This window comes from Macaca fascicularis, chromosome 11, assembly GCF_037993035.2.
Source record: "Macaca fascicularis isolate 582-1 chromosome 11, T2T-MFA8v1.1".
NCBI classification, from domain to species: Eukaryota; Metazoa; Chordata; class Mammalia; order Primates; family Cercopithecidae; genus Macaca; species Macaca fascicularis.
Window position 1 is genome coordinate 57,655,677 of NC_088385.1, and position 15,251 is coordinate 57,670,927.

General features: G+C 41.1%; 1 protein-coding gene across 19 annotated transcripts in view; it reads left to right on the top strand.

Annotated features, from left to right (window-relative positions):
- The window catches only part of ATF1 (activating transcription factor 1), a 60,518-nt gene that overhangs the window by 31,855 nt on the left and 13,412 nt on the right, over positions 1-15,251 (top strand). For 16 of the 19 annotated variants that reach the window (XM_045365232.3, XM_045365234.3, XM_015430919.4 and 13 more), the window contains one exon: positions 3,090-3,190. In XM_045365232.3, the coding sequence (XP_045221167.1) occupies positions 3,090-3,190 (101 nt within the window). Of the gene's footprint in view, positions 1-3,078; positions 3,191-15,251 lie in introns of all 19 variants that reach the window. The other 3 variants (XM_015430920.4, XM_065525182.2, XM_065525183.2) reach the window with 1 other exon arrangement.

Consider the following 15,251-nt stretch of genomic DNA (forward strand, 5'->3'; position numbering starts at 1 on the left):
CCCTTTTATCCCAGGTACTTTCTATATGCTTTATGGAGTCAGTACTTACCTACCGTATAATTTATGGAGGTCAAATAAAAGAGTTGTCTTGTTGTAGAGGAAAGTTCTTATTTGTATTTATCTACCTTCCTATTAATGCCTGACAAAAATAGGAAAGAAAGAGCCATCCTAGATTCCTTTTCTTTCTACTTTTCCCATTTTATCTTCCGATTTCTGTGAGTCCCAGAATACCTTTAGTCATCTCTCATTTTTAGAAGCAGCTCTCCTAGAAGAAAAGCTGTATTTCTCATTTTCTTCTCCTGATTATGGCAATGTTGTCAAAACTGGAGCTGCATCTTTATGTGGTATTCACATGTGAAAGGAGGTGGCTGCGTGGATTTTTTAGTTTTTATATGAAAATTTTACTCTTATTTGCTGGTGCTGTTATTAAAGATAAATTATTTGATTTTAATTACAAGTAATTCCTTAGTTTTACAATTTATTTTCTTAAGTTCAATGGAAGACTTTGGAGTAAGCTTAGGGACAGTGTAGTTTTATGAGTTAGATTAGAAATGAAGCATTTTATGGCCAGGCACGGTGGCTCACACCTGTAATCCCAGCACTTTGGGAGGCCGAGGCAGGCAGATCACAAGATCAGGAGTTCAAGACCAGCCTGGCCAACATGATGAAACCTGTCTCTACTAAAAATACAAAAATGAGCCAGGCGTAGTGGCAAGTGTCTGTACAATCCCAGCTACTTGGGAGGCTGAGGCAGGAGAATCACTTGAACCCGGGAGGCGGGAGTTGCAGTGAGCCGAGATTGTGCCATTACACTCCAGCCTGGGTGACAAGAGCAAGACTCTGTCTCAAAAAAAAAAAAAAAAAGTATTTATGATGCTTGAGGAAAAGTGACAGATTTTTCTTATTTTAAATTACTGGTTATTATTTCTTAATTATTATTGGGTTGTGACTAATTCTATTCTATATAATGATATAGATTTAATGTGGGATATAAATGAGTAGTTATATACTAGAACTCATTTTTGAAGGAGATAACATATAAAAGAAGCATCTCTGGAAATTTGATGTCTAAATAGTTTAGGGGAAGGCTTTCTGTAGATAGTAACTAATGTGGAGAATTGATTTTTTATGTTCCTTCTAAAGGCCTGTTTGGGTTATTTAATTTAATTTTTTTTTTTTTGAGACGGAGTCTCGCTCTGTCGCCCGGGCTGGAGTGCAGTGGCTGGATCTCGGCTCACTGCAAGCTCCGCCTCCCGGGTTTACGCCATTCTCCTGCCTCAGCCTCCTGAATAGCTGGGACTACAGGCGCCCGCCACCTCGCCCGGCTAGTTTTTTGTATTTTTTTAGTAGAGACGGGGTTTCACCGTGTTAGCCAGGATGGTCTCGATCTCCTGACCTCGTGATCCGCCCGCCTCGGCCTCCCAGAGTGCTGGGATTACAGGCTTGAGCCACGAAGTTGGCCAGGTGTGGTGGCTCGCACGTGCAATCCCAGCACTTTGGGAGGCTGAGGCGGGCAGATCATGAGGTCAGCAGTTTGAGACCAGCCTGACCAACATGGTGAAACCCCGTCTCTACTAAAATACAAAAATTACCTGAGCATGGTGGCACGTGGCTGTAATCCCAGCTACTCAGGAGGCTGAGGCAGGAGAATCACTTGAATCCAGGAGGTGGAGGTTGCAGTGAGCCAAGATCGTGCCACTGCACTCCAGCCTGGGCGACAGAGTGAGACTCCATCTTAAAATATATATATTATATATTAAGATGAAGTCGGATATCACAATCTAACTTTGGACAAATGTTGGAAAGTTTTAATACGCTTAAAAAATTGAGACCAGACATGGTGACCAATACCTGTAATCCCAGCACTTTGGGAGGCCTGTTTGAGCCCAGGAGTTTGACACCAGCCGGGGTAACATAATGAGACCCTGTCAGAATAAAAAATAATGAATTAGCTGGGCATGGTGGTGTGCACCTGTAATCCTAGCTACTCAGGAGGCTCAGGCTGGAAGATTGCTTGAGCCCAGGAAGGTGAGGCTGCAGTGAGCTGTCATTACACCACTGCACTTCAGCCGGGGTGACAGAGCGAGACCCTGTCTCAAAAATAAAAAAATAAAAAATATTTAAAAAAACATTGAAAACAACTTTTCTCAGTTGTAAAATATTGCTATAACTTGGATATTGTATTGATGTAGTTTATACAAATTAACATATTGTATGCATGCCAAGTGTTACATGTATTAATTCTGAAATGAGATAAAAGTGAATCATACAGATTTTAAAATGGCATATATTTATACCTGCCTTTGCCAGTGACCTCCACCTTGCTAGATCTAATGGTCTCTTCTCAGTCCTTATTTTATCTGACTTGTAAACAGCATTGGACATGGTTGATCATTCTTTTCTCCTCAGTATGCTGTCTTCACTAGTTTACCATGGACAGCTCAATCATTTGGTTCTCTTTCATCCTTACTGGTGACTCCATCTTAGTCTCATTTGCTGTTCCTCCTCTTTATCCGGTCTCAGTGTTCCTGAGGCTAGTCCTCAGTCGTCTTCTATTTACCCCTGTGAGCTCATCCAGTCTCATGGCTTTAAGGACTCTAAAAAGCTAGACCTCTAGAATTTATGTATCTAGCCCAGACCTCTTTCCAGACCTGCAGGCTTTGTATATTTAATGGTCGTCTCAGTGTCAGCAGTTGAATATTTAACAGGTTTTTTAAAACTTAGCATGTCAGGTAGATTAGTAATAAAACAACACTTTAAAGTAATGTGCATCAGTGTAGAAATAGGGTGGAGGATGAATCAGAGACTAGTCTTTTTAACTCCGGTAAAACAGTACTGCTTCATTTGGGGGATAGACTTTATTCTCAGCTCTGGGCCTGCTATATTTGATACTACTTTAATAGGTTGGGCTCCTGGAATAAACTTTCTCATTTTCCCTTTTCCTTTTGTTCCTTTCTTTTAGACCTTAGATTTAATGTACAAATGAATTTGAGTGGCAGGAGACAGATCTTTTTTTTCTAAAAGTAAAAATTCAGTTGTTTCTTTTCCCACCTGCATTGTTCATCATGTTAACGCCAGTTCTTTTTTAGGTATCATCTTTATCAGAAAGTGAGGAGTCCCAGGACTCATCCGACAGCATAGGCTCCTCACAGAAAGCCCACGGGATCCTAGCACGGCGCCCATCTTACAGGTGAGTACTCTCTTATGTGAAGCCCTGCATGTTATAATAGTACCAAATGAGTTCAAGTGGTGCTGTGCAAAGTACACTAAAGAAGTTAGCACGTGTCAGTGTTAAGAATGAAATTGGGTGGCCCTCGCCTATAATCTCAGCCCTTTGGGAGGCCGAGGTAGGATTGCTTGAGCCCAGGACTTCAAGACCAGTCTGGGCAACATGGCAAGACCCTGTCTCTTCAAAAAATACAAAACTTAGCTGGACATAGTGGCGCATGCCTGTAGTCCCATCTCGTTAGAAGCTAAGGCAGGAAGATGGCTTGAGCCCAGGAGTTTGAAGTTGAGCTACGCCTGGGTGATAGAGCAAGACCCTGTCTCCAAGAAAAAATGAAATTGGACCTTTGGCCGGACGCAGTGGCTTACGCCTGTAATCCCAGCACTTTGGGAGGCCAAGGCGGGCAGATCACCTGAGATCAGGAGTTGGAGACCAGCCTGGCCAACATGATGAAATCCCGTCTCTAATAAAAATAGAAAAATTAGCTGGGTGTGGTAGTGCACACTTGTAATCCCAGCTACTCGGGAGGCTGAAGCAGGAGAATCACTTGAACCTGGGAGGCGGAGGTTGCCGTGAGCCGAGATTGCGCCACTGCACTGCAGCCTGGGCAGCAGAACAAGACTCTTGTCTCCAAAAAAAAGAAAAAAAAGCAAATTGGATCTTTATCTTATACCATTACACAAATCAGTGCCAAGTGGATACGAGACCTAAATGTTAAGACCTGAAACTGTAAAAATCCTAGAAGAGAACATAGGGGATAAGCTCTTCGACACTGACCTTGACAATGATTTTTTGGATATCACACCAAAAGCTCAGGCTACAAAAACAAAAATAAATAAATGGGACTACATCAAACTAAAAAAAGCTTCTGTTTAGCAAAGGAAACAAGCAACAAAATGAAAAGGCAACTTACGAACTGGGAAAAAATTATTTGCAAACCACTTATCTGATAAGGGGTTAATACCCGTAACTGAAGATAAAATTAGAGAACCTGAGGACACAGCTTTGAGTAGATTACCTAGAATGGAACGCAGAAAGACAAATAGAAGTTAAGATGGAAGATAGAATGAGAAGGTCCAGTATACAACATACATAGGATAAAAAGAGAGAAGAGGGAAGGGCACTTCCAGCTTCTCCTCTCTCTACAAGAGAAAATGACAATGACAATGACTGCAATTTCCAGGATATGAATTTCCCAGTGTAAGAAAACAAGGTCCCAAACAAGATAAATTAATAGAAACCTACATCTAGATGTATGTTGTGAAGTAAAACTGGAGAACACCAAGGATAAACATGAGATCTTAAAAGCTAAAAGCTTCCAAGAGAAAAGACCAGTTTTTAGAAAGGAATGACCAGTAAGCTGACAACAGATTTTTGAAGTACAGTATAAGACAGTGAACTAAAATCCTTATTTTTATTTTTAAATTGTTACATGCTTTTTGAGATGGAGGTCTCACCCTGTTGCCCAGGCTGGAGTGCAGTGGTGTGATCACGGCTTACTGTAGCCTCTACCTCCTGGGTTCAGCTCCTCAGCCTCCTGAGTACCTGGGACTATAAGCATATGCCATGATGCCCACACATGCCATGATGCCCACCTAATTTTTTTATATTTTTGGTAGAGATAAGAGTCCCACTCTGTTGACCAGGTTGGTCTCAAACTCTTGGGCTCAAGTGATCTTCTCACCTCAGCCTCCCAAAGTGTTGGTATTATAGGCATGAGCCACTGTACTCAGGCTCCAATATTTAAACTCAAAGAGAAAGTAACTTTTGACCTGGAATTCTGTGCCTACCTGAACAATCCTTGAGGTCAGGAGTTCAAAATGAGCCTGGCCAACATGGTGAAACCCCATCTCTACTAAAAATACAGAAATTAGCTGGGCATGGTGGCACATGCCTGTAGTCCCAGCTACTTGGGAGGCTGAGGCACAAGAATCGCTTGAACCCAGGGGGCGGAGGCTGCAGTGAGCTGAGATCGTGCCACTGCACTCTAGCCTGAGTGACAGAGCGAGACTCCATCTCAAAAAAAAAAAAAAGAAACTACTTAAGTGTATACTTCAGGAAGAAGAAAATGAAAGGAATATAAATATAAGAAAGAATGGTGAACAAAGACAATTCATTTCAGTTAGCATTGGCTTTTTAGAACAATAGTAATAATGATTAATTTGGGTAGTTTTGTGGGTTTTTGTTAAGATGCAGTCTTGCTCTGTCACCCAGGCTGGAGTGCAGTGGAGTGATCTCGGCTCACTGCAAGCTCTGCCTCCCAGGTTCATGCCAATCTCCTGCTTCAGCCTCCTGAGTAGCTGGAACTACAGGCGCCCACCGCCACACCTGGCTAATTTTTTGTATTTTTTAGTAGAGACATGGTTTCACCGTGTTAGCCAGGATGGTCTCGATCTCCTGACCTAACTCGGCCTCCCAGAGCGCTGGGATTACAGACGTGAGCCACTGCGCCCAGCCTGAACCTGAGATTTCTTTATGAGGTAGGGGTGTCTCAAGGAGGCTATAACATCTGAAAAGAAACTTCTCAAAGTTAAGCTTTCTGGATTGCCACAGATTAGCAAAGATCAAATATTAATTCACTCAAAAATCATCAAACGTGCAAGGACATAAACCAGGTAACTGAGAACTGGCAGAAACGATACAGTCAACTCAATAAATGCAGGGAAAAAAAGTATTTGATTAAATCCAGCACGTCTTACATTTCAACCAAAAATGAATAAAAATGGGCTTCCCTAGCATATATAGACTTTTAGAACTTAACTATGTATAGTATAGATCATCATTGCCCAAATTCTAGACTGGTCACTACCTGGTGCACATGTGTAATTGGTATGAATAGCATTGCAGAGACTTTGGAAACTGAACTGACATTGGAACCCACAGAAGGCTGATTAGAACTTGTGACCTGGACACAACCAGGTTGATACCTTCTAAAACAAGAATATAGGCTAGGTCTGTGGCTCATGCCTGTAATCCCAGCACTTTGGGAGGCTGAGGTGGGAGGACTGCTTGAGTCCAGGAATTTAAGACCAATCTGTGTAATATAACGAGATCCTGTCTCTACAAAAAATACAAAAATTAGCTAGGTATGGTGGTGTGCACCTGTAATCCCAGCTTCAGGAGGCTGAAGGCAGAGGATCACTTGAGCCCAGGAGGCTGATGCTTCAGTGAGCCATGATTGTGCCATGCACTCCAACCTGAGCGACAAAGCGAGTCCCTGTCTCAAATATACATATGCACATGCAACAAGAATATAAAACATTTTTTATAGTATTTAAACAAGACCCAGAGTCTGATAGCATAAATTGAAAGTGTCCAAAATTACTTGGTATCAAAGAACAAGGAAAAATCTCAACTTGCATGGGAAAAGACTGTTGACAGAAGCCAACTCCTAGATGATACAAATGTTGGAATTATATGACAAGGACTTTAAAGAAGCTATTATTTAACTGTTCCAACAAGTAAGTGAATTTTCTTGAAAGGTATAAACTCTGAGCCAAAAATAGAGTATGTAAAGAGAATAAAATAGAGATTTCAGAGCCAAGAAACACAGTAACAGAGATAAAACCTCACTGGATGGGTTCAATAGTAGAATGGAAGTGAGAGAAAAAACAGTCAACTTTGAAGAGTATTCAATGGATATTATCCAATCTGAACATAAAAAAGCGTGATTGGAAAATTATCTAATTCTCAGGGACCTGTGAGACAATACCTAAAGATCTAAGATTTATGTCATTAGAGTCACAGAGAGGAAAAAAGTATAGTGCAGAAAAAATACTTGAAGAAATAATGGCTGAAAAATTACCAAATTTGGTGAAAGATGTAAACTTACAGGTTCAGAAATGTCAGCAAACTCTAAACAGGATAAACACAAATAAATCATTGCCCAGACTTAACCATAATCAAACTGCTGAAAACTAAAGTTAAAGAAAAATTTTATGAGTAGCCAGAGAATAATGGCACATTACTTACAAGAGAACAATGTGAATAACTACAGAGTGCTCATCAGAAACTATGGAAGCAAGAAGAAAATGGAATAGCATTTTTAAAGTGCTAAAAGAAAAAAGAAGTATCTCCTGGGTCTTGGCACCGAAAATAAAAAAAAGATCAACCCAAAATTCTGTGTCTACTGAAAACATCCTTCAGACTTGGAGGCCAAATAAATATTCTCATGGAGGAAAACTAAGGGAAATCATTGCCAGCAGAACTGCTATAAAACAACTGCTAAGAAAATTCTTAAGAGAAAGAAACTTGAAGGTAAGGAATGAAGAAACAGCATCTGGGCAAATATAATGGACGGTTCCTCTCCTACTGAATTCCTTAAAATAGGGGTCCCCAAGCCCCAGGCCATGGACTGGTACCTGTCTGTGGCCTGTTAGGAACTGGGTTGCACAGCAGGAGGTGAGCAGCAGGTGAGCAAGCCTTAGTTAGCACCCAAGCTCTGCCTCCTGTCAAATCTGTGGCAGCATTAGATTCTCATAGGAATGTGAACCGTGTTGTGAACTGCACATGCGAGGGATCTAGGTTGCATGCTCTTCATGAGAATCTAATATCTGGTGATCTGAGGTGAAACAGTTTCATCCTGAAACCATCCCCCGACTTCCCTATCCATGGAAAAATTGTCTTCCATGAAACCGGTCCCTGGTGCCAAAAGAGTTAGGATGTAATCCCAGGTACTTGGGGGGCTAAGGCAGTAGAATCGCTTAAACCCGGGAGGTGGAGGTTGCAGTGAGCTGAGATCGTACCACTGCACTCCAGCCTGGGTGACAGAGCGAGACTCGGTCTCAATCAATCAGTCAATCAATTTGACAGCTGAAAACAAATTATGAGATTCTGGTGGAGTTTTTAATATATGCAGAGGCAATATATAAAACATCTACAACATAGAGAGGGAAATGTAAACAGATCTAATATGGTGGTAAGGTTTCTACATTCCACCTGAAGTGGTAAAATACTGATTCTGTGTAGACTGTGAAAAGCTAGGTATCTATATACCCCTAGAGCAACTACTAAAAAAACTACACAAAAAGATTTAGTCAAATATACAGTAGATTAAAATTTGAAAAGTCTTCAAATAATCCAAAATAATGCAGGTGCAGGAACACAGAAGAATTTTAAAAACAGAATAAACAGAAAGCAAATAATAAAGTGGAAGATCAGCCAATACTGAAGATGGCCTACACTCACCAAATAAAAGGCAATTGTAAAACTATAGATCAATATCCTTCATGAATATATACACAAAAAATACTCCACAAAATATTAGCAAACTAAATCCAACAACGTATAAAAGGTATTATATGCCATGACCAAACAGGATTTATCCCTGAAATGCAAAATTGGTTTAGTAATTGAAAATCAGTTAATGTCATACATCACATTAATAGAATCAAAACAAAAAACATATGATCATCTCAAGACACAGAGCATTTGACAAAAATCCAGTACCCTTTCATGATAAAACTGCTCAACAAACAAATAGAAGGCTGCTTCTTCAACCTGATGAAGAGTATCTACAAAAAACCCACAACTAACCTCCTAATAAGAAAATAATGTGGAGATCCCCTCTCACCACTTCTAAACATTGCACTCAGGGAATTAGTCAATAAATTAAATAAAAGGCATCCTGACTGGAAAGGACTAAATAAAACACTTTGTACATGACATTATCTTATATATACAAAATCCTAAAGAATCTATTAAAATAGAACTAATCAACAAGTTCCAGCAAGGTTGTAGGGTGTAAGATCAATATAACAAAAATTAACTGTATTTCCTTATATTAGCAATGACTAATCAAAAAATGAAACTTAAAAACAATTCTATTTACAATAACAAAGTATAAAAGATTTAAAATTAAATTTATAAATTTAAATTATACCTAGATATGAATTTAACAAAAGAAACAGAACACATATACTGGAGGCCAGGCTCAGTGGCTCATGCCTGTAATCCCAATACTTTGGGAGGCCGAGGCAGGCAGTCACCTGAGGTCAGGAGTTTGAGACCAGCCTGGCCAACATGGTGAAACCCTGTCTCTTCTAAAAATACAAACATTAGCCAGGCCTGGTGACTGGCATGCACCTGTAGTTCCAGCTGCTCAGGATGCTGAGGTGGGATAATCCCTTGAACCTGGGAGGCAGAGGTTACAGTGAGCTGAGATCGCACCATTGCACTCCAGACTGGGTGACAAGAGCAAAACTCCGTCTCAAAAAAAAAGAATACATATACTGGAAACTATAAAACCTTATTGAAAGAAATTTTAAAGGATCTAAGTAAGGCCGGGAGCAGTGGCTCACACCTGTAATTCCAGCACTTTGGGAGGTCAAGGTGGGCAGATCACGAGGTCAGGAGTATGGGACCAGCCTGGCCAATATGGTGAAACCCTGTCTCTACTAAAAATACAAAAATTAGCTGGGCGTGGTGGCCCATGCCTGTAGTCCCCACTACTCAGGAGGCTGAGGCAGAAGATTCGCTTGAATCCAGGAGGCAGAGGTTGCGTTGAGCTGAGATCGCGCCACTGTACTCCAGCCTGGGCATCAGAGCGGGGAGACTCCCCGTCTTTAAAAAAAAAAAAAAAAAAGATCTAAATAAGTGAAAAGACATCTCATGTTAATTGATCAGAATACTAAATATTAAGACAACCCCATTAAAAAATGAGCAAGGGGGCTGGGCATGGTGACTCATGCATGTAATCCCCAGCACTTTAGGAGGCCGAGGTGGGTGGATCACCTGAGGTTAGGAGTTCGAGACCAGCATAGCCAACATGGTGAAACCTTGTCTCTACTAAAAATAAAAATAAAAACATTAGCCAGGCATAGTGGCGGGCACTTGTAATGCCAGCTACTAGGGAGGCTGAGGCAGGAGAATCACTTGAACCAGGAGGCAGAGGTTGTAGTGAGCCGAGATCGCACCACTGTGCTCCAGCTTGGGCGACATCAAAAAAAAAAAGAAGAAAAGCAAGGGATTTGAATAAAAATTTATCCAAAGAAGATAAACAAATGACTAATAAAGCTATGAAAAAATGTTCAACATCATTTATCATTAAGAGAATTGCAAACCAAAATTGTGAAATACTGCTTCAAACCCACTAGGATGACTCAAATAGAAAAAAAAGACCAATAGTAAGTGTTGGTGATGATATAGAGAAATTAAAACTCTCATACGCTGCTGGTAAGAATGTTAAAAAAAAAAATAGTACAGTTGCTATGGAAAACAGTCTGGCATTTCTTCAGAATACTAAGTTACCGTATGACCCACTACTTCCTATGCTAGTTATATCCCCAAGAGAAATAAAAACATACATTTATATGAAAACTTGTACATGAATGTTTATAGCAGCATTGTTTATAATAGCCAAAGCATGGAAACAACCCAAATGTCCATTAAGTGTTGAGTGGATAAACAAAATGTGGTGTATTCATAAAATTGAATATTTTTACTTAGCAATTAAAAAGCAATGAAGTCCTAATACATGCTACAACATGGATAAACCTTGAAAATATTAACCTAAGTAAAATAAGTCGTTTGTAAGAGATTGCATATTGTATGATTCCATTTATATGAAATGTCAAAAATAGACAAATTTATAGAAACAAAGTAGGCAAGTGGTTGCTTAGAGCTTGGGAGAGGAAAGAGAAGAATGAATTGACTGCTAATGGGTACCAAGTTTCTTTTAGGGGAACAAAAGTGTTCTAAGATTACAGTAGTGGTTGCACAACCCTGTTAATATACTAAAAACACTGAATTGTATGCTTAAATGAGTTAATTGTATGGTATGTGAATTATATCTCAGAGCCATTTTTCTTTAAAAAGACAAAGATTATTAGAATGGATATAAAAAATGACTCACTTCAAAAATGATCTAGCTAGTCTAAAGTAAAAGGATGGTTAAAGACATACCATGAAAACACTAATGAAAAAAAACTAACATGGCTATATTATTGTCATATAAAATAGACTTCAGAATAAGGAAAATCTGCAGAGATAAAGAGGGATATTACATAATGATAAGAGTTCACCAAGAAGACATAATCCAAATGTGTATGCATCTAACAAAAGAGCTTTATAATATATTTATCAAAAACTAGTAGGGCAGGTCCCAGTGGCTCACACCTGTGATTTCAGCCCTTCCAGAGGCCAAGGAGGGAGGATTGCATGAGCCCAGGAGTTCAAGACCAGCCAGGGCAACATAGTGAGACCCTGTCTCTTCACAAAATTAAAGTTAGCCAGACGTGGTGGTTTGTGCCTCTGGTCCCAGCTGCACAGGATTTGGAGGCTGCAATGAGCTATGATTGAGCCACTACACTCTAGCATGGATGACAGCAAGACCCTGTCTCTAAAAAGAAACTAACAGAATTGAAAAGAGAAACAAACAGGTCCACAGTTACAGTTGATGACTTCAATAAACCTGTCTCAGGATTCATTAGAACTTGTAGTCAGGGCCGGGATCCCAGCACTTTGGGAGGCCGAGGCGGGCGGATCACGAGGTCAGGAGATTGAGACCATCCTGGCTAACACGGTGAAACCCCGTCTCTACTAAAAATACAAAAAAAAATTAGCCGAGCGTGGTGGTGGGTGCCTGTAGTCCCAGCTACTCGGGAGGCTGAGGCAGGAGAATGGTGTGAACCCGGGAGGCGGAGCTTGCAGTGAGCCGAGATCGCGCTACTGCACTCCAGCCTGGGTGAGAGCGAGACTCCGTCTCAAAAAAAAAAAGAACTTGTAGTCAGAAAATCAGCAAGATTATAGAAGAACCTAATGCCAGATAATATCAGAAGCCAACAAGATCTTTTTTTTTTTCCTCCTGAGATTGAGTCTCACTCTGTCACTCAGGCTGGAGTGCAGTAGCACGATCTCAGCTCACTGCAACCTCCGCCTTCCAGGTTCAAGCAATTCTCCTGCCTCAGCCTCCAAACCCACGCCCAGCTAACTTTTTTTGTTTTTAGTAGAGACGGGGTTTCACTATATTGTCCAGGCTGGTCTCGAGCTCCCATCCTTGTCATCTGTCTGCCTTGGCTCCCAAAGTGCTGGGATTACAGGCGTGAGCTTTGCCTAACTGACATTTTTATAACACTTGACCCAGCAGCTGTAGAATGAAGAAAATCCACCAAGAAATACCACATTCTGGGTCATAACAAATCTTACCAAATTTAAAAGAACAGAAATCATGCACAGAATGTTCTGTGATCATACTGAAATTAGAGTAGAATAATAGGTACAGGAAGGCCAGGCACAGTGGCTCATGCCTGTAATCCCAGCACTGTGGGAGGCCAAGGTGGCCAGATTGCTTGAGCCCAAGAGTTTGAGACCAGCCTGGGCAACATAGGGAGACCTTGTCTCTACAAAAAAATACAAAAAATTAGCCAGGTATGGTGGTGCACACCTGTAGTCCCAGCCACTCGGGAGGCTGAGGTGGGAAGATCACTTGAGCCTGGGAGATCAAGGCTGCAGTGAGCCGTGATTGTGCCACTGTACTCCAGCCTAGGTGACAGAGTGAGACCCTGTCTCAAAAAAAAGAAAAAAAAAATCTTTTGTGATTCTTAAGCCACTGTGACCAAATGGTTCTTAAGTAGGGAATGTCTACGGAGTAAGTCTCCTTATTAATATTTTCAAGCATGAATTAGTTATTTCCAGTGTGGTTCTTACAGACATTCACAGGATTACTATGTTTTCCTTTCTGATGAACACTCCCATCTTTACACTGAATTTGGAGTTTTCAGGTCTGCTCTTAAGCATAGTCAGATATAAAAAGAAACACTGAGAAGCAGACTAGGTGGCCAATTATTTGCATTACAGTATTGAGAAAAAAAATAAAGCCGGGCACAGTGACTCACACCTGTAATCCCAGCACTTCGGGAGGCCCAGGTGGGCAGATCACCTGAGGTCAGGAGTTCAAGACCAGCCTGAACAAAATGGTGAAACACTATCTTCACTAAAAATACAAAAATTAGCCGGGTGTGGTGGTGCACCCCTGTAATACAGGAGGCTGAGGCAGGAGACTTGCTTGAAATTAGGAGGCAGAGGTTGCAGTGAGCTGAGATTGCACTGCTGCACTCCAGCCTGGGCAACAGAAGTGAAACTCTGTCTCAAAGAAAAAAAAAAAAGAAAAAAGAACTGCTAGTAGTTGTTTTTTCCTAAATCATTTAGCATTTACCAACTGTCCAGACCTAAGGTTATTTTCAGGTAGGAAAGTTCTGATTTCAACTTCTCCATTGGCCCATGCTCAGCACAATTTATCCTGTTCCAAGTACTCATTGAAGAACTTGTTTACTTGGCTGTCACTGACACCAAATGGGCTTGTAGACACAAAATGCCATAAGGATAACAGTCATCAGCAGGATGCTGAAAATGGTTCCCATCAACACCAGGTTCTGCCTGCACAGCACCACATAGGGCCGGCTTCACTCCAGCAGATCCATGGCGCTCAGGGCCTCTTCCTGCCCCACCAGGAGGCTGCACAGGCCAAGGCACAGCCATGGCAACACCAGATGCAGCATCTTTCCCTGTACTTTTCTTTATACTCAGAAAGTGTTTCATAATGTAAAATGGAAAAATAAATGGGCGCAGCATTCCACAGTCTCATGATAGACTGGCTATAGGACCATGCAGGCATTGGACAGAGGTGGACTTGTGGAAAAAAAGACCATGCAGGCAGTTTGTTAAATGAATCTGGAGCTCTACTCCAGACCTACTTACTCAATCATGGCCACCAGATGGGAATCTAGATTCAACAGACCTTTCCAGAATGATTCTGTTACATAGGCAGGTTTAGGAAGCACTGTGACTATTCTACAGAAATGCTTAAAACAGAGTCCTATAGGACTGACACCTCCATTGTGCTTCCTGTGGAACTTCTCTTAATATAGTCTACAGTTGTATTAGCTCTTGGTGGGACAACAGTCCACACAAAGGAGACCAAACTGGAGAAGGATCTTCAACATGTTACAGAAGAACACATGAAAAAACTGAAAGTATTTGGCCTAGAATAAGGAGGACTTGTAGCAGTTATCAAATACTGCAAAGTAGGTCACAGATATAGAATTGGGATTAGGCTTAAATTTCTTGCTATGACTCATGCCTGTAGTCCCAACACTTTAGAAGGCCTAGGTGGGAGAATCACTTGAACCTAGAAATTCAAGAACAGCCTGGGCAAAATAGGCCCCATCTCTACTAAAAAAAAAAAAAAAAAAATTAGCCAGGTATGATGGCATGTACCTATAATCCCAGATGCTTGGGAGGCTGAGGCAGGAGGATCGCTTGAGCCTGAGAAGTCAAAGTGGGGTGAGCCATGATCATGCCACGGTACTCCAGCCTGGGCAACAGAGTGAGGCTGTCTCAAAAGAAAAGAAAAAAATAATTAATAAATTTATTTAGTTTCACTGGATGGAACTAGCTTTGGACCCAAAAAAGGAAAGGTTCTAACTATTCAATAATAGAATGGTTTACTTTTTGGAAATAGTGGGTGCCATTTTTCTGGAAGTAGAGGTTGTCAGGAATGTTAGGAAATTCCTCCATGAGCTGGGAAGTTGGCATAGATAAAAGAGCCCTTTTCATTCTAAGGGCTTTCTTTTTCCTTTGTGATTCCTTTTTTGTTGTTTTCACATAAGTATTTCAGTTTTCTCATTTTTCTACAGTGAACATAGAATTCTTAAGCATTTCTTTTTTCTGTCTTTTTTTCAGAAGCAAACAATGCATATTGCCTACTCTTTCCTCTACCCCCATTGTCTTTTTTTTTTTTTTTTTTTTTTGAGACAGCGTCTCACGTTGTCGCCCAGGCTGGAGTGCAGTGGCACAAATTCCACTCATTGTAGCCTCCACCTCCCAGGTTAAAGCAATTCTCCTGCCTCAGCCTCCCAAGTAGCTGGAATTACAGACGTGAGCAACTATGCCCAGCTAATTTTTGCATTTTTAGTAGAGATGGGGTTTTACCATGTTGGCCAGGCTGGTCTTGAACTCCGGAGCTCAGGTGTTCTGCCTGCCTTGGCCTCCCATAGTACTGGGATTACAGGCATCAGCCACTGCGCCC